The sequence below is a fragment of the Leopardus geoffroyi genome, chromosome B3 (genome assembly GCF_018350155.1).
Source record: "Leopardus geoffroyi isolate Oge1 chromosome B3, O.geoffroyi_Oge1_pat1.0, whole genome shotgun sequence".
NCBI lineage: Eukaryota > Metazoa > Chordata > Mammalia > Carnivora > Felidae > Leopardus > Leopardus geoffroyi.
This window is the reverse complement of record NC_059337.1, coordinates 70,893,147-70,919,021: the sequence shown is the minus strand read 5'-3', so window position 1 is coordinate 70,919,021 and position 25,875 is coordinate 70,893,147. Positions and strand designations below refer to the sequence as shown.

Sequence of the window (25,875 nt, the reverse complement as noted above, 5' to 3'; positions counted from 1 at the left end):
CTTTTGTAGCAACGTGGATGGAACTGGAGAGTGTGATGCTAAGTGAAATAAGCCATACAGAGAAAGACAGATACCATATGTTTTCACTCTTATTTGGATCCTGAGACACTTAACAGAAACCCATGGGGGAGAGGAAGGAAAAAAAAAAAAAGAGGTTAGAGTGGGAGAGAGCCAAAGCATAAGAGACTGTTAAAAACTGAGAACAAACTGAGGGTTGATGGGGGTGTGAGGGAGGGAGGAGAGGGTGGGTGATGGGTATTGAGGAGGGCACCTTTTGGGATGAGCACTGGGTGTTGTATGGAAACCAATTTGACAATAAATTTCATATATTAAAAAAATAAATAAAAAATAAACAGCTGTTAAAAAAAAAGATACTCTAAAATATGGTCTAATAAAACTCTGACATATGCTATACTCTAGCCAATCTAGAGCATCTGTTCTTAGATAACTTATAATTTTCTTTACTCATGCCTTTATGTTTGTCTGTATGTGTCATGGAATCTTCCATCACCATCTCTGCCTTTCACAACATTTATGTCTCATTTAAGGTCCTTTGCAAATATACATTTTTGTCTTCTTCTGTCTCTCTTGTATTTACCTCATCCTTTTCCTCCAGCCTCTTTTCCTTATTTTCACTTTTATCTTTTCTGAACTTTCCAACAAAATATAATCTCTCCTGATGTTCCACACATTATAAAGTGTATATATGCATTATACATATATATTTATAAACATACTATATATTATAAATATGTGTGTACACATATACATATATTTAAAACATTATAAATGTATATTGAACATATATTTATAAATATATTTTAAATGTGGGGTGCCTGGGTGGCTCAGTCGGTTGAGCGCCTGACTTCGGCTCAGGTCATGATCTCACAGCTCTGTGAGTTCGAGCCCCACATCGGGCTCTGTGCTGACGGCTCGGAGCTTTGAGCCTGCTTTGGATTCTGTGTCTCCCTCTCTCTCTGTCCCTAACCCACTCGCATTCTGTCCCTGTCTCTCTCAAAAATAAACAAACATTTAAAAAAATTTTAAAAATATTTTAAATTTATGCATGTACATATATACATATATTTATAATACATATGGTATTCTATTTGAATTTTATGTTACATTGTTTATTTTAATTGCCGTTCACATTTGCAAGCTACTTACAGATAAGCGCTTTGTCTTAAGTTTTGAAATCTTATTTGCAGTTTTGCATGTAGTATTCAATTTTTATAAATTTCTGAATTAAATTTAATTGGGGAATACAGACAAAAACGACATATTCTGTTTGGCCTAAGTGATTTATAGTTTTGCAATATTGTAATATTTTGCTATACCTATATTTACAGTATTAGAATGTGGCCTAAAACAATAGGTATTCCACAAAAGTGCTAATATTAGTGATTGGGACAGAACTGAACCTGCAGAGAGAATGAGTTACTTTATAAGAACAGTCTAATTAAAACACTCAGAACCTTGCCTTTGGATATATTTTCACAGAAAATGAATGCTATTATCAGTTATGGTAAGGCATTAAAGTAACTAATGTGTAGATAGATTGGGAACATGATTTTTCAGTAATGTGAATCCCTAGATAGAAATAATATTTACTGGTCTCTAATATAAAAGCGCTTGTTAACAATGGTCCCAGTGGGACAAAATTATGCATCATTGAGAAATACATGGTCACCCTTACTTCCTTTTAAATAAAATGTATAAAGCACAAGGATTATTGCAAGCCATATGAAAATAACATTTCTCATATCGTCATGACACCTCAATTATACATGTGACACTTCTGAAATAAAAACAGTAAAAAAATTCCAACCTTTCTTAGTGAGTCTGTACGGTGACTGCATGTTGATTCATGTAAGTTTTAATACTTCTGCCACTTCAAATAGGTCTCTGTAAATGAACTATTTTAATATAATACTCTAATTATAGGAATGAGATTGACTTTGTATATGCATGTTTGAGCTCCCTCTTAATGCTCTGATTGAGTTCATTTTTCCGCATGAAACTAAACTTCAGACCCTCTTCTGCACACTCAGCGACTGTTACCTTTAAGCTTACTTCTGATTATATGGCACCTAGTGTAGTGACACAGTTAATGGTCAATATATTTGCTTAAATTCACTTGCTTCTTTACACATATAGACACACATATAGTTTTTTAGTTGTTGCACTGATTACCATGCAAATAGTTATGCCAACATACCATTATTAGAATGCTTAGCATACAATTTTTACAATGAAAATTTTGGCCTTGTTACTTGTTTGCATTATTATTTAACTTGACATTTGGTAATATAATGATAGAATATACTTGAAGGGTTATTGTGTGCATTCTAGATTTTATATGTACATATAATATGTATATATATTCATTTTTTGCTGAAGATTGTATATGTGTGCATAATCTAGTAGGATATATATATGTATATATATATATATATATATATATATATATATACTTTATACTTCTGTATATGTCTATATTTCTGTCTACATTCTTATAGAATTCTTAGCACATAATAAGCACACAAGAAATGGAAACTAATTATCTCATCCAAAAATTATAGGGTACATATAATAATCCAAGTTTATTCTGTATTTAATAACTTCTAGATTTTTTTTAGACCTTGTGCTTCGGAAATGACTGAATCAAGTATTACACATACATACATATATGTGTACATACATACACACATACACACACAACACATCATTTCTAAGTAACTGGATGAAACCAAAAAAGGCTTTTGAAGTGGAAAAATCAGTGAAATAAAAAAAATGATATTTAGTTATTTCAGTTATTTTAATGGCATCATTGGTTCTTCTATTTAAAAACTATTGATGGGCAATTTATAAACAGTGTGCACTGAACCATTCTTAGTTTAATGTGAACTACAATGATTACTTCAGTCTCTATTATTTTACAGATCTTATAGTATTTGTGTACTGGCTTTGGTGACTCAGCTAGTGAGTAAAGTATCCGTAATATAGTGCTCAGAAAGAGTAACATACATAAAAATCTCTAGCTCACTTTCATTAGGAAAAGTTGGAGAGCCCATTTTCTTTATTGTATGTGACTTGTAGTTTGTCTCTTATGGAGTTTTTTTCACTTCAAAGATTTTTTTTTAATGTTTATTTTTGAGAGAGAGAGAGCACAAGCAGGGGAGGGCAAGGCGGGGGGGAGAGGGACACACAGATTTCTAAGCAGGCTCCAGGCTCTGAGCTGTCAGCACAGAGCCTGACACAGGGCTCGATCTCAGGAACCATGAGATCCTGACCTGAGTCTAAGTCAGACGCTTAACTGACTGAGCCACCCAGGCACCCCTGTTTGTTCTTTTACCTTTAATCTACCTTATAATAATTTTGGGGAGGAAGGGCACATTCTTTTTTAAGTTTATAGGGTACAGAATTAATGGAATTACTCAAAAGTAAATAGTTAAAGGCAGAGATTTGGATTAAGGTTTGGTCTGGTTGCTAGTTTTATAGTCTGAGCACTGTGTGTCTTGCAAATTACAGGACTGAGTGATCCAAGAATTCTATTTATACGAAAATATGCCTGTATTCCTTATCATTTATAAAATTTCACCTGAATTAATAACATATAATAATTTTTCTGGTGTTTAAAGCTCTCTATATAAGATGGATTCTTATGTAATCATTTCTAGGCCTACAGGGTCTTAGAGTATCCTCAGATCAACAAAATCTCTGGGATTTTCATATTTCTGTGGAAAATATTTATAGTAAGCCTTGGCTTATCTTAAGAGATTAAGGTTAGGAGTAGTATATTTCCAATTGCAAGGAATATGCAAAAGAGATTAGCTTATTTATAAGGCTCCTTACCCTGGTATTAGGAAAACTGACGAGCTAGATGAGACAGAAATTTCAAGTTGAGAAGCATGCTGAGAAAACCCATTCCTTACCTTCCTTCAACTCTTTATTGATAGCTGTAACTTATAGGACAGAATTTAATTTTCTTTAATATAAGGCTTTGATTTCCATAAAAATGCCATCCTTTACAACCACCCCACCCAACATTGGCACTCCCCTTTCCAATAATAGGCAGCACTGGAAGATGAAACCTTTCAAACTTTAACTCCTAACTACTTAAATATGCTTTTGCTTAATGTTTAAATGTTTTGTTTAAATACTGAATTAAGTAATATGCCTTTTAATAAATTTTAAAAATAATGAATCTAATTGATTATATAAAAACTTTTTTTTAAGTTTTTGAAGAAAGAGAGCACACGTGTGTGTGCAAAGGGGAGGGAGGGAGGGAGGGAGGGAGAGATAGAGAGAGAGAGAGAGAGAGGAAAAACCCCAAGTAGGTCCCCCTCAGTGCAGAGCCCTGATGGGATGCTCCATCTATGAACTCTGAGATCATGACCTGAGCCAAAATCATGATACACACACACACACACACACGCACACACAAATGACCAATTCAATAAAGAATGAGGTAAAAAATAAATATTCTTACAGATCATTTTAGTGGTATAAATTTTGGTACAATAAGTCAAAAATTTCCGAGCTCCTAAACAAATAGTTATGTATAATTGTAAGTTTAGCTAAATAAAAGCAAGGTTATTACACGTTAATAACAGGGAAAATTGAAAAATTCCAGGGGCGCCTGGGTGGCGCAGTCGGTTAGGCGTCCGACTTCAGCCAGGTCACGATCTCGCGGTCCGTGAGTTCGAGCCCTGCGTCGGGCTCTGGGCTGATGGCTCAGAGCCTGGAGCCTGTTTCCGATTCTGTGTCTCCCTCTCTCTCTGCCCCTCCCCCGTTCATGCTCTGTCTCTCTCTGTCCCAAAAATGAATAAACGTTGAAAAAAAAAATTAAAAAAAAAAAAAAAAGAAAAATTCCATAAAATAAAAATACCACAAGTACATTAAAAAACTGGTATAAAAGTACTGTATTGACATGGGGAAATATTTATGATATATTGTTAGTGGTAGGTTATAAAAGAATATGTACTGTATATATAGGGATAATATATATTAATATTTATTTTTTGAGAGAGACAGAGCACAAGCAGGAGAGGGGCAGAAAGAGAGAGGGAGACACAGAATCCGAAGCAGGCTCCAGGCTCTGAGCTGTCAGCACGAAGCCCACTGGGTGGGGCTCAAAGGCACAAACCATGAGATCAGGACCTGAGCCAGTTAGACCCTTAACTGACTGAGCCACCCAGGTGCCCCTAGGGATATATATTTAAATTAATGGTTATTATCTCTATGTGTTCTCATTAAAGATAATTTTATTTCATCTTATTACTTGATTTTCCTAAATTAAAAAACTGAAACTTGTAAATTAAAAAGAGCTTTGCTGTTTTTTCAGATTGAAAAGATTATATGCTTATTGCAGGAAAGAAAAACTCAGCAAATACATAAATGGATAAAGAATAAAAACTATTATACTCTCTTACCCAGAGATAACCACTTTTAATACTTTACAGTAGGTCTTTAAAAGTTTTTATATATATATGACAGTAACAAGAGGTGTCCATACAGGTGATTTTTGCAAATGAGTTTCAGACCCCTATAGTACTTTTCCTTAATTCCAGAAAAAGAAACAGAAGTTTAGACGTTTATCTCATCTACTGCAGGTTTCACTAGGTGTGTGGACAAAGGAACATGATGACCTTGTATTTTTAAGATAAAGTTTAAAAAAATTTTTTTTCTATTATTTATTTATTTTTGAGACAGAGAGAGACAGAGCATGAACGGGGAGGGTCAGAGAGAGAGGGAGACACAGAATCCGAAGCAGGCTCCAGGCTCCAAGCTGTCAGCACAAAGCCCGAAGCGGGGCTGGAACTTCTGGATCGTCAGATTAAGACCTGAGCCAAAGTCGGTCACTTAACTGACTGAGCCACCCAGGCACCCCCCTTAAGATAAAGTTTAAAAAAAAAAAAAAAAAAAAAAAAGATGGAGTAGTAAGAAGGAGAGAGACCACTGGGTTGACAAAGGTTAAGTAGAGACAGACAAACTAAAGACAGACTCTATCATCTTGATTATTTTGCCTAAGGTGAGAAAGCTTCTTTGTGCCCTGCAAAGGCTTCCTGGCTTCTCTTCCAGAAATGGAGTGCCACGTGTAATGAGTTAATGGTCTATAATTTCACAAGATAGGCTTTTGAGAAATTTCACTCCAGAAAAAGAGCCACCTACTTTTCTTAATTAGTAGAATCTAATCTAGGGTGTACATTCCCAAGCAAGTAAGCTGCTTGAGTATAAGAAAACAACATTTAGGGTTCTCTACATTTATGAAATATTCTTTAATTTCAATTATAGTTTATAATGTATATATTATTTTGGTGATATGTACACATAATTTGCAGGTAATATACATGGTCATAACTATTGCTGTTAGAGGAGTTCAGCGAAAAACTCAGGGCCGCTACCTATCTAAAGGTAAGTTTTCTTATGTTGTGGCATTCAGTTATTCTTCAATATGCATCCTGTTTGGTTTCTTCAGAGTCATCTTTAGTAAATTAATTTTAATACTTAAATAAAACTTCATAAGTTATCAACATAGAGCTATTTTTCAAAGAAAAGAATCAGAGCCTCTAAAAGAGAATTTTTTTTTTTTTTTTTAGTTTCCTACAAACTATACAGGGATAATTAGCATGTAGAAGAAAATAAAAGCAATTCTCTTTTGGCTGATATGAAACCAAAAATTTTAGTTTTTGTATATCTGGATCAACAAATATTATTGAACATTACTTATGAGTGAGGGATTGTATAAAAAGATCAAAGAATGAGTAAAATAGAATTTCTTTGAGAATCATAACACCTGTTTACATAAATTGTCAGAGAAGATATAGATTGATAATATCAGTAAACATGAGAATTTTTTTGTACTTAATGCTGACTGAAGATCACATGTTAAAGTCACAGAAATTCAGGGTCACTGGATAGAAAAGAGCCATTATGCATTTACACAGAATCTAAATTAGAAACTAATTAAAAAAATAAAAATATATTATTAAGTCAAATAGTAACATGCTTAAATGTAAATAGACACCATTAAAATGCATGAAGGAGCTATTGTCTTAAGTAGGATGAATACATACTTAATAATTTAGGTACTATGTTAATTTATTCCTGCAAATATTTTCATCATTGATGGAACAAAGGCATAGTACCTAACATCTATTGATGTTATGGGCCATGTGCTGTCCTGAATATTTCATCTATTCTAACGCTCTTAATAATGACAATAGTCCTTTGAGGCATATACTATTATTTCTCCCAACTTACAGAAGGAAAAACGGAAGCACACAAAGCTTAATTAACTTCCCCAAGGTCACACTGCTAGGAATTATAGGAAATACCATACGAAACCTGTCAGTGTGACTCAGACCTTAAGTTTCCTATTTATCAAGAATTTTATTTATTTATTTTTTATTTAGCACATATTTATTTTTTCAAAAATACAAATAGGAGGAAGAAACCAGAAATAAGTAAAGTTGATTACTTATACGGAGTGATTTAAAATGAGATGGAAGTTATGGAAGGGATGACACTATTATCAGTATGCCGTTAGTTTTGGAAGTGATATGTAAACTTATATTTTAATTTTTTTAATGTTTATTTTGAGAGAGAGAGAGAGGGGGAGGGGCAGATATAGGGAGAGACAGCATCCCAAGCAAGCTTCATGCTGTCAGTACAGAGCCAGACACGGTGTTCAATATCACAAACTGTGAGTTCATGACCTGAGCTGAAATCAAGAGCCAGATGTTCAACTGACTGAGCCCCCCAGGCACCTAAAGTTGTGTTTTTAAAACATGACTATCATGCTGGGATTCAGAGATGAAAGCCACGGTTAGAGTCATTACAAAATGACTGCATGTAACATTTATTTGTGTTTATAAGGATCTAAATACATAACTATGCTGAGGGGAATGGGATACCAGGCTTGACTTTGCTCATTCACTGCCACAATACTATGATGTTTTTTTTCCATTTCACTTTACAGGAATGTTTCTGATCCCATCTCAAAAGTTTGAAATCATGGACCAAGAAAATAAATCAGGAGTGACTGAATTTATATTGCATAGTCTTTCAGGTTCTCGAGAGCTACAACTTTTCTATTTTGCATTTTTTACACTTTTCTATTTATCCATTGTGCTGGGGAACCTCCTCATTATGCTCACAGTCATCTCTGAACCAGCACTACACACACCCATGTACTTCCTGCTCAGTAACCTCTCCTTCATTGATGTGTGTCTATCCACATTTGCCACCCCCAAAATGATTATTGACTTCCTTATGGAGCACAAGACCATCTCTTTTGAGGGATGTATGACCCAAATATTTTTTCTGCATGTTTTTGCTGGTGGTGAAATGATGCTCCTTGTTGCCATGGCCTATGATAGATATGTAGCCATATGTCAACCCCTGTACTATGCGTCCATCATGAGTGCACGCAAGTGCACAATCCTTGTGGTGGGCTCCTGGCTTACTGGGGTTCTGCACTCAATAAGTCAGTTGGCCTTCACAGTAAACCTTCCATTCTGTGGCCCCAATAAAGTGGACAGTTTTTTCTGTGACCTTCCCCTGGTTATCAAACTTGCCTGCACCAATACCTTTACTTTTGAGGTACTGATGCTTTCAGACAGTGGTCTAATGGCCATGACCTCCTTTGTGCTCTTGCTGATTTCCTACACAGTCATCCTGGCTAGTGTGAGACGGCGCTCCTCAGCACGCATGGCCAAGGCGAGGGCCACCCTGACTGCCCACATCACTGTGGTGACCCTCTTCTTTGGTCCCTGCATCTTCATTTATGCCTGGCCTTTTAGCAGTCTCCCAGTGGATAAGGTTCTCTCCATATTTTATACTGTTTTCACCCCTCTTTTAAACCCCATGATTTACGCCTTAAGAAATAAGGAGGTAATATCAGCAATGCAAAAACTAAGGACTCGACATGTGCATTTCTGAAAGTCTCCCAGATAATCCTTATGATAAATAAATAGCCTATAATAAAAGCCAGGTTAGTGTATCTTACTCTGTAAACTACTGTTATGTCTGAAATATCAGAGTACTCATTTTCTTCTTTCTGGTATTTTCTAACAGTAAACAAACCATGTTAACAGAATTGGACTTATTTTTTGTTTATGAAATAATTCTTATTTAATTTGGACTAAATTTATTTATGTCTTTTCCTATAAGATGTGTCTGTCAAAATTCATGCTTCAGCCAATAAACTTAATATGAAAATTTACAAAATATTAAAATATTTACCTCATATTTTAAAGTTTCAGAAGAATGATTGATTTGCAGTTTTTCTCCAGTCATCATCTTATCTGGTATTACAAATTAGAAGAGGAATTGCCATAAATTTTATCTTGTTCTTACCATCTTTAGATGACAGAATAAGTTTTCTGATTTATATACCTCAACTCTGTCTGTCTCCCTCTGTAAATTTATACAAATACCCACACTTACATTCTTTGCTATTCAAATGATTTCTCTCTGAATTAAGAAACTAAATAGATTGAGATTTTTCTTCTTGTATATTTTGCAATGAACTCTCACAACAAACTACCCAAACATAGGGACCAAAGAGCAAATAGATTATGTTTCAGGATTCATGATCTGAACTGAGAAACCTAGGAAGATCCATACATTTACATTAACCATGTTACAAATACTAAAACTTGAGCCCACAATGCTTCTTTATATCAGCATATTAATGTGGGAAATCAAATAGCTATGTCATGGGCTAGGAGGTTATATGGAATGCATTGCAAAGCAGAAAACTGCTTTCTTGACTTGCTGAAAACAGCATGCCATGCTTCACTTATCTAGTTAATGTATATCTAGGGGGCACTCACTTCGCTTATTTAGTTAACATATACTTAGGGGCTAGGTCCTGCCTATGCTCATAAATTCCTTAGACCACGTTAATGCATGGAATATTTCACCTTGTCTTAACTTGTTTTTCTGCACCTTTCTATACATTCTTACTGGCATGTAGCCCACTGCGTATTGCACAATGTTATCCTAAATGTCTGCTCAATAAATACGGGAGCTTGAGAGCAGCTCAGAGAGACTTCCCTTAGCCTCCCTCTCACCTCTCCTGACTTGCACGCAGTCTTGAGTAATCCTTTGCTGGGCAAAGCCGATAGCTGAACCCACATATTAAAGTTTAGAACTGACATTCAAAGTTCAATGACTACCTGCAAAAATGTATATCACTCCATATATAAGTAGACACTTTTCACCAACAGTACTAAATATATATTTTTGCTCTATATATTTATTCTCTTACGTATCTATATCATTCATGCTCTCTAATCCACAACAACCAATAAAACGTAATTCAGAATATATTTTTTTCAAAGCTCTAAGAACACAGAATGATTTTAACTTTTTAAAGGAACACTACATATTCACACTTCAATTTAATATTTAATTCTTACAGTCTATCCCCTCTTTCATCAATTAGAAGACTAAGAGTCACATGTTGTACAAGTTAAGTGACTTGAGCACATTCAAAATCAGCAAGTAGAAGAAATGATACAAATAACATCCATTTCTGATTTGTAGTATTTGAAAGGAAAGCCATACCCCAAAGGCAAGCTGTTTCTGAAACAGAGTGTGTAGAAGAAATGGTAGTTTGGAATAGGATTTAATACCAATTATGTTTTAAACAGTTTTTGATTCACTTTTCACTTTCATAATTTTACTACTCCACAAGGCTCTGGTGATTCCTTTGGGAAACATAGAATTAAAAAAATAAACCAATATAGTACAGAGTCATATGATAGAGGTGATGATGATAATGATAAAGCCAAACATACTTAATGATAACAATGTAATTTATAAATTATGTTAATATGTCATCTCTTTTGATTCTCATAAAATTTCTGTAGATAAGAAAAATAATATTATACCTCTGCTTCTGACAATATTGAAATTTAAGTCATTCTGAAACTCTTGCAAAAATACTTACGAATTCTAGATGCATTCTTTAAAATAAATAAATGACCTCATGGCATCTGAAATAGTGGGAGCTCTGAGAGAGGAAAATTGATGGAAAGTGACTGCAGGTCATAAAAATGATGGACAGTGCTTGGTCACTAGGGGGTAAATTTTGTCTGTCCAAGAGTGTGAGGTAGGATTGGATCTTTTCAATCTGGGACTCTTAGCGAAGGTATACAGAAGAGGGTGCTATGGAGCACAAGGAAAAGCTAGCGGCCTAGCCTACAGATAGAAAAACTACTTTGTCTTAGAAATTATAATCATGGGATTGCCCACATATAAGTTTTGAGTTTGAATTTATAGTCTCTGCACAGTCAGAAGAGCTTTAACCTGAAAAATCAACATTAGCTATTGGGAACCCAATGGGTCATTGAATTTTGGGGGTCATTTGAAAACACAAAGACCAAAACTTTTCTGGGTGGTTGCATCCTAAAAACTGGCCCAAAGATTGAGATACATGAATTTTGGCTGAACCTGAGTTTACAGTCAAATTCAAAAACACACGAGGAGCCTATCCACAATGAACAGCAAGTCAGGGGAACAAACAGCAGACTAACTTCCTGCTCTCTTCTCAGATCAGTAATAAATCGATAGGATACATGTTATGAAACAAATATGTTCAAAATGTCTAAACATACAAAGCCAATATAAAAGAAGAAATTGTTACTATCATAAAAGAAAAGTAGGTGACTTCTGTTCTGGGGAAGAGGAGTGGACATAATTTCCTTATTCCTCCTCCTAAATATAATCATAATCACTTGTTAATATAAATTTATTTATATATAAAACAAACATTATAACATTCTGAAATTTGGAGAGAAGAAGGTAGACTGGATATGGACCCAAGAAATTACATGACATGACAGAAGACTCCAACAACTCAGGAACGCTAATGAAAACAGCCCAAAAAAAGCCCCAACGAAAGCTTGTTCATTCTAGCCAAACAACCAGGAAAGGGTCAGCCTAGCAAGACAGAAAACTTTATACGACTTCTCTACTTCAGCAAAACACTCTAAAAAAATCTTTGGTCCCACCTCACCTATACCAGCAAAGGCCATATGAGTAGCCTAGGTTCCTACTGCTGGCCAAGATGTAACAAGCTACCCCAGCACTCCCACACACAGAGGTGGTGTCAGAAAAGGCCAAAGATGGAGCCTGAACTTTCATCTTTGTCAGACTGGACTCAGCACCTCCTCCTATGGTATAAGTAAGTAGCAGTGACAAAGTAATCCTATCCCTCCCAGCCAGGGAAATCAATGGAGGCCTAGTGAGGCGTCAGAACTCTTCTTACCTCCCAGTAGTAACAAAAAGGGTCCTCACCTCCCCTTTGGTGCCTACTGAAGCAGAGTTGGGAAACTGAATTTCTATTCCCACCTGGCAGTAACATGGTGTTCCTTCCGTCTTTGCCTGTCAGAAAAGTGTAAAAATAAGCCAACTAAAACACAAAGTCTAAACAAGGTTCAGAGTCTTAAATATACTGCACATAATGTTGAGATTTCAATTCAAAATCAATCATACAAAGTAGAAAAATCTCAACTGGGACAAAAAAAGAAAATCAGTATATGTCAACATCAAGGTGATAGAGGTGTTTGAATTATCTGACAGATTTTATAGAAGCCATCCTAAAAATGCTTCAATGACCAATTATGAATACATTTAAAATAAATGATAAAAAATTGGACCTTTCAGCAAAGAACAGAATAGAAAGTCTTCGCAATTAGAAGATACAATAAAGAATCAAATGTAAATAAAAATGTGAATGTAAATCAAATGTAATCGATTATTAATGATTACCAAATATAAATTAAAAAAAAATAAAAACAAACACCCAAAACTCAATGGATGGTCTTACAGCAGAATGGGAGACACAAAGGATTAAATCAGTGAAGTGAAATGTGCAATAGAAATTTTTCATTTTGAACAAGAGAGAGAAAATAGACTAAACAGATCATTCTGCTCTCAGTGAGACAGAAATAATTCTTCTTACCTCAAGGGAAAGGGATAATGATATTGATTAATTTTGACTTATTATATTATGTGTGCATGTTAAAATTGTGAGGGCAGCCACTAAAGTAAAAATAAAATATATGATTTTCAAACTAGTAAAGGAAACAAATGTGAAACAAACTCAATCTGTTTGATAGAAGGCATGAATGAAAAAGGAAAGGAACATAGCAAAAACAAAGCATAAGATAGTGAACATAAATACAAGTAGCGGAGAGACAGAGAGAGAGAGAGAGAGAAGTGAGTCTCAATTTACCAGCTTTTTATAAACCTAATGACATAGCTTCTAAATGCATAAGGGAAGAATTATAAGAAAAAGTGGAAAATATCACAATCACCATAAAAATAACAAGCAGCAAAATTTGCTAATTCTACAGAACTGAAACATGATCAGCTAGATCTAAGGAGCATGTGGGAGAAAGACATAGCACAATTACCTTAGACATGTTATCTAGTTCATTTCCTGTGAATGGGCATACTTCTGATTGAACCAAGTCCACCTGGGTTCTGTGAATGAGAAAGACCATTAATAGTTTTTACAACTGTTAAAAACAGGCATTTCACAGAAGAAAACTAAATGTATAATAAATTTGTGAAACAAGTTAGAAGTAGTAATCAAGGAAAAGCCAATAATAACCACAATAAAATACCTGTGAACATATGCCTAGTTGGTAAATATCAATATATACTTATTTTACTTTTTAAATGTTTATTATTTTTGAGAGAGAGAGAACAGGGGAGGGACAGAGAGGGAGACAGAGGATCTGAAGTGGGTTCTGAGCTGAAAGAAAAGAGCCCAATGTGGGGATCTGATGAACCCCAAGGATCATGACCTGAGCTGATGACCTGAGCTGAAGTTGGACACTCAACCGAGTCACCCTTGTGCCCAAAAATCAATATATGTGTCAATATATTTTATGTGTGCCCAAAGAAGGACAATCTTGAAAGGGCACAAATTCATTGGGGAAAGTGTGGTTCCTCTCACAGCTTAGTACAGAAGTTCACTGGTTTGGCCGGGTAAGAGCTAGTCTTGATGACTGGGCAAGTGTTAGGCTACTCATTGTGCTGGTGAGGAAACAGCTAGTCAGCAACTGGTGGGGTGTGTGTGCACAAGAACTCTAGGTTCTGACATGGGTAAAAACCTTTCAGAGTGGGGAGACTTGGTTTTTGTGCGGAGAATGCTGTGAAAAGGTTATCACCAGAACGGGGCCACAAGGTCACAAAAGTATTGCATTCTGGGTCCCTGGCTGGGACAGCCTCCAGTGTGTTTCCACACATCCACACCACTGACCCTAGACCATGCCTGAACTGGTAGCAGAGTCTCTTCATCTTGCAATGTGCCTCTGGGTTCCTACTCCGAGAAAGGTTAACATCATGCTCACTGTAAAGGAGAAGTATTTAAAGGCATTCTGTTTATCACAGGGCATATAATGAAGGGTGAATTCAGAGCTGAGAAGCAATAAATTGATAAATAAAACTAAGTTCAAATGCGTTAAGCCTTTTTGTAGGATAACTGGAAACATCTAGTACTGTTGAAGATACGTGCCCTTTATGATTTAGCAATTATTCTACTAAGAATACATTCTGGAGAACCTCTAGCACATATTTACTCACAAAAATGTTCATTTTAATATTGTTTATAATAGCAAGCACTGAAACAAGCTGGGTGTCTATTCACAAAAACTTGACAGATTAGTAGTGTATTTATACAATGAGAAAACTACAGCATTAAAATGAACTAAAACAGGGGCGCCTGGGTGGCTCAATCTGTTAAGCATCCGACTTTGGCTCAGGTCATAATCTCATGGCTTATGGGTTCAAGCTCCACATCGGGGCTGACAGATCAAAGCCTAGGGCCTGCATCGGATTCTGTGTCTCCCTCTCTGTTTACCCCTCCCCTGCTCTTGCTTTGTCTCTCTCTCTCAAAAATAAACATTAAAAAAATAAATGACCTAAAACTATGTGTATGACTATTGATAACTGTCTCAAATAAATTATTTAGTGGAAAATAGCTAGTTGCAAAAGATTTAAATACACATGCAAATCCAGGCTATCTATTTCTTTGTGGATATGTTCCTTGAGTAAAACTATAAAATAAGTCATGGGGATGTTAAATACCAAACTGAGGTTAACTGTGGAAAATTAATTTGTGCTGCTATATAAGATGCTCCAACTAACAAGTGTAGGAGGGGAAAAAAACCATTTTTCCCTCTACCCATCCTAGGCTTATTGGCTAAGGCCCTGTACATTAAACAAAAGACAGATAAACAAGAGAAAAACATGCAGAAGTTTATTAACATGTGCAATGCATCTACATGAGAGCACTCAGACATGAGTAACACAAAGAGTTGGTTAGAACTTGGTCTTATATAGCATTTTAAAAGAACTATGAATTTTAGAGAAATGACAAGACAAAAGAAAAGGTGTCTGAATTTCCATGGCAGCCAACTGTGGGAAGGCAAATATATGGAGAAACAAATAAAACATAAAAGTCATCAGCCTTTTAGTGAGTTTGTTATATAGATTCCTTTGGTGCCCTCTCTGGGCTGAAAAGGATCTAGAGTTGTCTGTGGTAATTAACTTCTATCCTTCCTGGTAGAGAGCAGATAGGGGAACACCTTTACAAATTTATGTCCTACTTTTAGGCAAACAGTGGGGGGAATAGTGAGCTTTTCTTGTATCTGCTTCTCAGTTACCTTCAGCTCAAAATGATTTAGATGCCAAAGTGGTATATTTTGGGGTGGTGTGTGTGTGTGTATGTATGTGTATGTAGATATGTATATATATAGTTATGTTGTTATATTTATAATATATATGTTGAGGATTGGGGTGGCATATTCTAATACCTTTCACAATGTTTTAGTCCTAATAAAAATAAAGGAAATATGGTAAACATTAAAATGTCACAAAGATGAACATTTTAAACAAAGATATTAATAGTTGTCTTTATTTTCAGTGTACTTGAAATATTTAAAATCATCTTATACAAGTAAGGATAAACAGAGACTCACAAAGTTAAGTCATTTGTCCAAATACTTATTCTTAGTTTTTGACAGAACTGAGAAGAATCCATGTCCTGTAAGTTCTAATTACTTATCCTTTCCTCCATATCCACCACGTGCTCTAGAAGCAAGGACACAGCATACCCTTCCATTAAAGCCAAAGCATTTCCATTTAGGCAAGAAATGTACTTTTCCACACATCTTCCCTAGAGTATCTGGTTGAATTGTGTAGAATTCACAGAAGATATTTACTCTACATACTGTCCAAGAGTTGAATGACCCTGTCTTTTGCTCCTATGGTCATCATTGTAATTGTCAATAATATGGGATGTTACTTACTTCGTTCCATTGGGCATATGTAGTGAAAGGTATTAATAATAATCCCCATTGGAAGATGGAACTTGGCTATCTAATACTAATTCTCCAAAGCTTCAATTAGTCAATTAGATAAAACCATGGGACTACTCCAATTTGACAAAAAAGACATCTATAAATATTGCTACTAGAAAGAGATTAATCCCACAACAGAAAAATTGAAAAATTCAAGTTACATCTCTGATATGCATTATATCAGGTAGGTTATACCTGAAAAAGATATATATTAGAAATAGATTATGTCTAGTTACAAATTCAATTATTACACTGTGCTTTAGAGAAGATCTATAAATGGGAGAAAAGTGTATTAGAAGTCAAAGAAAGTGAATCAAGAGGAGGATGTTCATGTTGTCTTAGCATGATTAGGAAAATTTGTTAGAAATTATGTACAAAGGTAAAGTACCTTGGGAGATTATGACAAAATCTGTACTTAAAAAAATCCATTATTATACTCTTACCTATCACCTAAAGAAATTAAATAAAATGCAAATCAAGGCTATATATTTCCTGGTGGACATGTGCTTATGGAATAAAGCTATTTTTAAAAATAGTGGGTGTTAAATACCAAACTCAGGTATTTATATATATCAGGCTTATATATAGCATTAATGATTTATTTTACTTACTGTGTGTTTAGAGTAAATCAGACAGCATTTATTTAACTTTATAGAATTACAGTGGAAATTTCTTCTAAGTATCTCATTTCTGTCACTTTTTAAACAGTTGGTAAACAAAATATGGTTTACTTTTAATACAACAAATAATATTCTATGCTATGATTCAAAAGAATTATTTTATCCCCATTGTAATTGCTGGTTTGATTATTGGCACTGTTTTTTTAAGTTTATTCATTTTGAGAGAGAGTTAGTGGGGGAGGGGCAGAGAGAGGGAGCAAGAGAGAATCCCAGGCAGGCTCTGCACTGTCAGTGCAGAACCCCATGTAGGGATCAAACTCACAAACCATGAGATAATGACCTAAACTGAAGTTGAATGCTTAACTAACTGAGCCATCCAGTTGCCCCAGTCATTAAGGTGTTAATGATTTAAGTGTGAGTTTGTATTACTAATGAGATGGAATATTCTTGTTCCATGTAGAAATGAAGTTTATATAGGTGGTTTATGGTTTGCAGAGTTGAAAGTCATTCACTGGGAAGGTCTTTTTGCACAGATTATAAGGCAGAAAAGTTGAATAAATGACCGATGTGAAGGGAAATATATTTCAGTTAACACTAAAACACATACATGGAAAATATTCCATGCACATTTATATAACAAGTCCTGTGAATGGTACATAAAAAGCATAAGAATACAAGAATCACCGAACATGGCAGAGAAAGAATATCTACACAAAAGCTCTTTGAGAGAGTACATAATCTACATACAAGCAAAGTGCTATAGCAACATTAAGAAAGAAATTTCAACTTTTAAGCCTCTAGGAAGGCTTTTAGAGGAGGTGGCATTTGCACTAGAATAGATTATCTGTGAAGGTCATCAGAAAATGAACATAGGGGCACCTGGGTGGCTTAGTCGGTTGAGTGTTTGGCTTTGGCTCAAGGTCATGATCTTGTGGTCCACAAGCCCTATGTTGGGCTCTATGCTGACAGCTCAGAGCCTGGAGCCTACTTCGGATTCTGTGTCTCCCTCTCTCTCTTTGCACCTTCCCTGAGCGCATGTGCGCGCTCTCTCTCTCTCTCAGAAATAAACATTTTTAAAAAAGAAAATGAATACCAAGTGTTTATCAGCTTGACAAATGTTGAATAGTCTGGTTTTGGCTAGAGAATAGCAAGTGATATATATATATACACCATAATATATGGTTGTCTGTCATGCTAAGGACTTTAAATTTTACTATCTTTTTTCACTTCAAGGAGTGATGAGATGTTACAAGTGGGAGAGGGAGGTCCAGGAAAAAGTAAGTTTATAACTTGGAAGAACAGTGGCAGTTTCATAGTGAAGAAAGGTTTAAAGGGAAAAAGCTGAACTGAGTAGAAAAATTTTGAGCTGTGGTCTGAGATGGCTGTGTAATGTCCACAACCAACAAACTGTCAGGAATATGTGTGGATTACTGGTGTGTAGTGAGAAATGGTGCTGCAAAATTAAAGGTCATCACACAGAGGCGGATGGAATGCTCAAGGAGGAGAGGGAACAAAATGAAGAGAGATTGATATGAACATAAAGTAAGAGAAAAAGCGAATAAGATGTATAGAAGGGGAAGGAACAAATCTGGAAATCTAGGCCAGGTCCTCAGTGGAAATCTATTTGTAAGGGGCAGTGCATGGATGAAGGAATAAAAATATAAATTAAATAGTTAAATAATAAATTAAGACTATTTACTAAAATAGATAGAAAAAAATTCCAAGAGGAATTCCAGGGGTTGTCTCACTTAAGAGTATAACAAAATTAGTCATCATAACCAGGTCTTTAAAAATATTTGATAAATAAAATTTTCCTTATTGTGGTAGCAAAAGGCATAATTGAGTGTAGTAAGGTCTGAATAGGTAGAAAAGCAACAAAAGAAGGTAGAAGAATTAGGAAATTTTTTTCCTTGTTTTTGGGGAGGGGGCTTATTTCTCTGATGGTTCACACTGAACCCTTTGTCAGTAGATGTAAAGATAAAATGACAGTGGGAGAGACCACAAGGGCAAACTAAAAATGGCTTAACTCAGTGATTCTGAACTCAAGGTGACTCCTGCCCTCCTTGATATTTGGCAATGTCTAGATACATTTTGATCATCACAACAGTGAAGTACGTGCTACTGGCATCTAGTGGGTAAGACTAAGGATGATACTAAACATCTTACAGTGTACAGGACATCTTCATAACAATTATTCAAACCCAAATGTCAACGGTGCCCAGGTGGAGAAATTTGGCTTAAGTGAAGAATATTTCATAGTAGGTGGAAAGATAATAATCAAGAGCATTTATTGAGGAGCTCTTCAATTGTAACAGAGTTACACAGTTATGGGTTACACAGTATGGGTTTCATATCATTCAGATTTAAAACTGTATAATGCAGAGTCAGAGAGAGTTAGCCCTGAAGTCAAAGATCTGGGTTCAAGTGCTAGTTCTTGACTTTTCAGGTATAACTCTAGACAAGTTACTTATCATCTCTATTACTCTGATTTCTTACTGCAAAATGGGATTAAGTGTGTTTATCATGTAATATGGGAAAATACAATTAGTCTGCATAAATTGTGTGGAGATTACTAAATCCTTGTTTTTCTCCTCTATATCTCCATAATAATAAAACCTTTCCCTCAGGTCTGGTGTACAGATCACTTGATATAAACACAAACCTCTAACTCAACAGATGCTACCAACAGGTTTTCAACAAATCCAAGCTTTCTTTTCCATTCCTTTTCAGATTAAAAATTTTTATTCATCACTAAAAAAATCTACCTCATTTGTTAATTTATAAATAATACATTCATAAACATTTTCATTAGGTAGAGTTCATTTTACATAACAAACCCATATGGATTGTTTATGGATTGTTTATGGATTGTTCTTGCTCAAGAACACTTTATTTTAGAAATGGGGAAACAAAGAGTCACATACAGGATAAGGAAATAACATAATTTACAGTATATTTCAGAATCTTCTCAACTATTGCTCTCATATATTATAAATAATTATTACTAATTCATTCATTAAATTTTTATGAATCATCTTAAACTTTTGCTCTAAATCCATACCCCACAAAAATGTCTATCTGAAATGTGGACCAAATGTGTTGCTCTGAATATTCTAGTGAGTACAGGATATGATTCTGTACTTGAGGGTTTTCCTGTATGGAATGTAATTACACTGTAAGAGTGGAAAGTTTTTAGTTTTCCCTTCTAGGTTCTTTGGCTGATAATTAAATTGATGTACGACAGCTTAACAGGAGAAAAGCAAATTTAACTTTTATGTATGAGAGACCCATAAGAAGTATAAGACTCAAAGAAGTGACCAAAGAAGGAAGCTTTTATACCTTTTAGACAAAGAAACAATAAATATATGAGGAATTGACATGACAAAGGGCTTTGGGCTTGAGGTATTAAATTAGTGAAGAAGTAATAATGTTTGTTTATAGGAGCCTTCTTAGCCCTAAACTCCCTATGTCTGGTGATAAGGATAACTTCTACCCTCTTGGTGTATCGGAGATTTCACATGGGAAATTTATCTCCTTTCAGGGGAAGAAAGGAAGGTCAGAGTGTTCTTCTTGCACTGGCTATTTCTCAAATAACATTAACTCAAAATAATCAATATGCCAAAGTGGTATACTTTAGGCTAATATAGTCATCCATCTAAATGAGCAGCTATATTGATGAAAGGATACAAAGTTTCAGATATTCAGAATGAATAAGAATGAATATTCAGAATGAATCTACTGTACAGCATGGTGACTTTAGCTAATAATACCACATCATATACTTGGAATTTGCTGAGAGTAGATCTTAATTGTCCTCACAAACAAAACAAAACAAAAAAACAAAAACAAAAACGGTAACTATGTGAGGTAACAGACATGTTAGTTTGTGTTAATCATCGCACAATGTATACGTATATCAAAACATCACATTGTATACCTTAAATATATGTAACTTTTGTCAATTATAACTCAGTAAAGCTGGTGGGAAAAAATGAAAGACTTGGGATATATATCCTAGGGACTTAGACTGGTTTCATGTATGAAATAAACAGGAAGTGAAAGCTATTTTTGCTTTCATGTGGGGCTAAGATTACATCATGCTGAAGTTCCTTACTAAAACTGGTCAAATTAATTGTCAGAACTAATACGATTTCCTAAAATAGAACTTCTTGAAATTTTTTCCAGTTCAATGGGCTGTGTCTTTACCAAAAAAAAAAAAAAAAAAAAAAAAAAAAAAAAAAAAAAAGAGAGAGAGAGAGAGAGAGATTGAGAAAGAGACGTGGATTTAAGCTAATTATTAGGATTAGTCTGATTCCAAACAAAATATATTTTTAGGAGCATGGGACATTTATAACTCAATAATTTTTCTCTCTGTGCAAAACATCCTAAAACAACTATTCTTTCATTAATTATAAAAAAGTATTGGGGCGCCTGGGTGGCGCAGTCGGTTAAGCGTCCGACTTCAGCCAGGTCACGATCTCGCGGTCCGGGAGTTCGAGCCCCGCGTCGGGCTCTGGGCTGATGGCTCAGAGCCTGGAGCCTGTTTCCGATTCTGTGTCTCCCTCTCTCTCTGCCCCTCCCCCGTTCATGCTCTGTCTCTCTCTGTCCCAAAAATAAATAAACGTTGAAAAAAAAAATTAAAAAAAAAAAGTATTAATAAGGTCACGGATAATAATAAGCAGGGAAACATAAGTTGGCCTAAATCCAATTTTTTTCTCATTGTATTGAGAAATAAGTGACATATATCACTGCATAAATTTAAGATATACAGCGTGATGGTTTGATTTACGTATTTTGAAATGATTATCAAAATAGGTTTAGTTGGGGCGCCTGGATGGCGCAGTCGGTTAAGCGTCCGACTTCAGCCAGGTCACGATCTCGCGGTCCGTGAGTTCGAGCCCCGCGTCAGGCTCTGGGCTGATGGCTCAGAGCCTGGAGCCTGTTTCCGATTCTGTGTCTCCCTCTCTCTCTGCCCCTCCCCCGTTCATGCTCTGTCTCTCTCTGTCCCAAAAATAAATAAACGTTGAAAAAAAAAATAAAAAAAAATAGGTTTAGTTAATACCCATTATCTTATTCACATACAATAGAAAGAAAAGAAAAAAGATTCTTCTTGTGATGAAAACTTTTAGGATCTCTTAACAATTTCCTGGCCTAAACCTAATTTTGACCAGCAAAGGCAATGTATAAAGAAAATTCAGGCACTGCTTCTAAATAAGCAAGTAGAAATGAGTTTTAGATAATTAAGGTAAAGTTATAATATGCATTTTAAGAAATCACACAGATGAACAACTGATAGACTGGATTAACTAGAGACCCAGTAGGAATTATCTAAATTAAGTATGATTCCCACGATAGCAGTAACATAAAATTTTGTTAATTTGGGGGTATTTAACATATTAACAACATTTACCATATTATAATTACTTTGATAGCAAAATGTCAGAAGCTACTATCTTTACATTTCAAAGCCTTCTGTAAGGTAGGCATTTTTACCACCTCCTGTCTTTTTTGAAATGTAGAATTAAAGCTCAGAAAAAATAGTCTAAAGTCAATCAGTGTGACTTTACATTACACAATAAACATGAAGCCATGAATATCTCTTGGAGAGTTAAAGAGATTACAACTTAAAAAGATTACAACTAATGATGGAAAATGACCACAAGAACCACAGATGTAAATTATTTTTGCCAATCAACAAAGCCTATGCAATTGGTTTTAAGTCACTCCTCTTGTCTTGTGATCACGAGTAAGTTCATGGATAAGCTTTTTTACTACTGTTTAGCATTATTAAGACTATCCAAAACTAAAGGGGTTCTTAATGAAATAAAATTATTTAGCATTATTTAGACATTGCCCTAAGCTCCTTGCTACTTTCCAGATATATTTTTGTGATCCCTTCAAAATTTTTTATTTAGCAAATGCACACTATATCTGGGATCTCAGAATCCTTTGCATTAAAAGTCTATCGCTCATAATTCTGATCCTTTCCTATTTCCCCTTCCTTAGGGCTGTTCCAAAGCCTGTGTGCAGCCTGGATCCATGGAGAAGGTCAATTCTTCAGTGGTGTCTGAATTTGTATTGCTGGGACTCTGTAGTTCTCAGGATCTCCAACTTTTCTTTTTTGTTTTCTTCTCTGTGTTATATGTGGTTATTGTGCTGGGAAACCTTCTCATCATCATGACAGTAACCTCTGATAACAGCCTGCACTCCCCCATGTACTTCCTCCTGGGAAACCTGTCCTTTGTGGACATCTGTCAGGCTTCTTTTGCTACCCCTAAGATGATTGCAGATTTTCTGAGTGAACACAAGACCATCTCCTTCAGTGGCTGCATAGCCCAGATTTTCTTCATTCACCTTTTTACTGGAGGAGAGATGGTACTACTTGTCTCCATGGCCTATGACAGATATGTAGCTATATGCAAACCCCTACACTATGTAGTCATCATGAGCCGAAGGACGTGCAGTTTCCTGGTAATGGTCTCCTGGGCTGTGGGCTTGGTGCACACATTAAGCCAGTTATCATTTACTGTAAATCTGCCTTTTTGTGGACCCAATGTTGTAGACAGCTTTTTTTGTGACCTTCCTCGAGTGACCAAACTTGCCTGCCTGGACTCTTATACTGTTGAAATACTAATTGTAGTCAATAGTGGAATTCTTTCCCTAAGTACTTTCTCTCTCTTGGTTGTCTCTTACATCATTATTCTTGTCACCGTCTGGTTTAAGTCTTCTGCTGCAATGGCCAAGGCATTTTCAACACTGGCTGCCCATATAACCGTGGTAATATTGTTCTTTGGACCTTGCATCTTTATCTATGTGTGGCCCTTTACCACTTACCCTGTGGATAAACTTCTAGCCATATTTTACACCATTTTCACTCCCATTCTAAACCCCATTATTTACACACTAAGGAACAGGGATATGAAGGCTGCCATGAGGAAGATTATGACCTATTACCTGAGGCCCAAGAAAATTTCTGAAATGCCACTAGTAGTGAGGAATTCTCTTTATTAAGACAAAAGTCCTTCAAATTCCTCCAATCAATACTCTATAAATATTTTCAATATGTTCTTGTGGTGTATTTCAACTATGGTGGAAGTGATAAAGAAGATGATGTAGAAAGAATATGATTGATATTAACAAGTCTTTTCCCAGCTATTACCTAAGCAAAAGCTAAATATAAAAAAATAAGGAAAAATATATCATGATTACTGGTTCTGAAAATAAAATATAGAATGATGAAAGGTGAACAGTATCAGTGCTTTCACTGCTTTAGTTGCAGGTAAATATGATGGAAAAAAGGGGAGTACCTGCTTATTTGGTGAGTATAATTCTTGGGGGGGCATAAACTTAGATGCTTCCTGATCTTATCAATTTCCTAAATTATATACCTATATACAACCTATATCAATGAATAGTATTCAGGAATCTGAAACTGAATTTTCCCAACCAGAAGATAGCCATTTCATAGATTTAAGTGTGAAAACTCAAGAGGAGATTCTTAGATTATGAAATCCCTCTGCTAATGTCAATTATGCCCATCCCATATTGTTTTCCAATAACCAATGATACTTTAAAATGAATTATACAGGGGCTCCTGGGTGGCTCAGTTGAACATCCGACTTCTTCTCAGGTCATTATCTCATGGTGTGTGGGTTTCAGCCCTGAGTTGGGCTCTGTGCTGACAGCTTGGAGCCTGAGCCTGCTTCCGATTCTGTGTCTCCCTCACTCTCTGCCTCTTCCTCACTTATGCTCTCAAAAATAAACATTAAAAAAATTTTTTAATGAATTGTACATAATCAGGGGCTTGCATCTCAAATATTTCACTTTATGGTCTACGATCAGTTAAGGTAATTTCAGTTTCCTCTGCAATTACAAGTTGCAGAAAAGACAGAATTTTTAAAGCTGAACTACTTCAACACTGACTTTTTACTTTGTGCTATAAGTAGTTGTATAACAGTTCTTGCATTTGGAGCAGGCATGGAGTTCTTAGTGACAATGAATCAATGTTAAACATACAACCCAACTGCAATCTGGACCGCCCCTCACCCCCCCCCCCCAAAGACCTCTGGATCTCTACCCTGAACTCTAAAGACCATTAGATTTATTTATTAATGGTGAAGTTTTTACTTTCCCTAACTCCTCAATTCATAAAAAGTAATCAGACAAACACAAACATCACTCTCTCCTTTATGCCAAGAATGAAAATGGTACTTTTGCTTTTGCTATTTGCTTTATCTTCCCAATTCCATTTCATCTTCTTCGAACTCAACTGTAATAGAGCATCGTTTAGTAAAATACTGAAAAAATCTTGAGAATTTTCTCTTCTTCCATCCCACTCAATTTTTAGTCTCTCCATAGCATTCTAGTTCTTCTGAGACCTGATATTCTTTGCTATTTTCTACTCTCAAAGTTTACCTTCCAATAAGGGTAGCTTACCAGTAATTTACATTTCAGTGCTAATATAAATCTACCAGTTATGTCTTAAAGGAAAACATACACATTCATTTTTTTCTAATTTTAGGATATAATTCCATCAACAGGAAGAGAGGAGAGTAAGCAGATTAGATCTGAAAAAAGAGCAGAAAGAAGAGATCTTATCAATGTTTCCTGACTCTGTACCATACAGGCTGCCTTTTACTCTATTCAGGGAACAAGGTCCAGCCTTATGATTCATCTTCTTATTGAATAAAGGATTATGTAATATATGATTTTTTTTTTCCTAATCAGCCTGTAGTACCAAAGTATGGGGGAGGCAGAATTCATTACAAAGCTTATTAATTTCATTCTTTTTGCAATGCTAGGTGGTTTGATTACTCTAATATGAAATTAAGCCATCTTGCTTGGTATTTTATAAACATGTTATGCTA

The 25,875-nt window shown here is 35.4% G+C and overlaps 2 protein-coding genes across 2 annotated transcripts; both read left to right on the top strand.

Annotated features, from left to right (window-relative positions):
* Positions 1-8,019: 8,019 nt before the first annotated feature.
* Positions 8,020-8,946, top strand: LOC123583675 (olfactory receptor 4K15-like). The gene has a single exon (XM_045450819.1). The coding sequence runs from the start codon at positions 8,020-8,022 to the stop codon at positions 8,944-8,946; it is 927 nt and encodes a 308-aa protein (XP_045306775.1).
* Positions 8,947-23,047: 14,101 nt separating this feature from the next.
* On the top strand, positions 23,048-24,019 carry LOC123582217 (olfactory receptor 4K5). Its single transcript, XM_045448470.1, has one exon. The coding sequence runs from the start codon at positions 23,048-23,050 to the stop codon at positions 24,017-24,019; it is 972 nt and encodes a 323-aa protein (XP_045304426.1).
* Positions 24,020-25,875: the final 1,856 nt, after the last annotated feature.

Excerpts from the sequence above, each read along its gene's own strand:
- LOC123583675 (XM_045450819.1), top strand. The coding sequence starts at position 8,020 with ATGGACCAAGAAAATAAATCAGGAGTGACTGAATTTATATTGCATAGT.
- LOC123582217 (XM_045448470.1), top strand. The coding sequence starts at position 23,048 with ATGGAGAAGGTCAATTCTTCAGTGGTGTCTGAATTTGTATTGCTGGGA.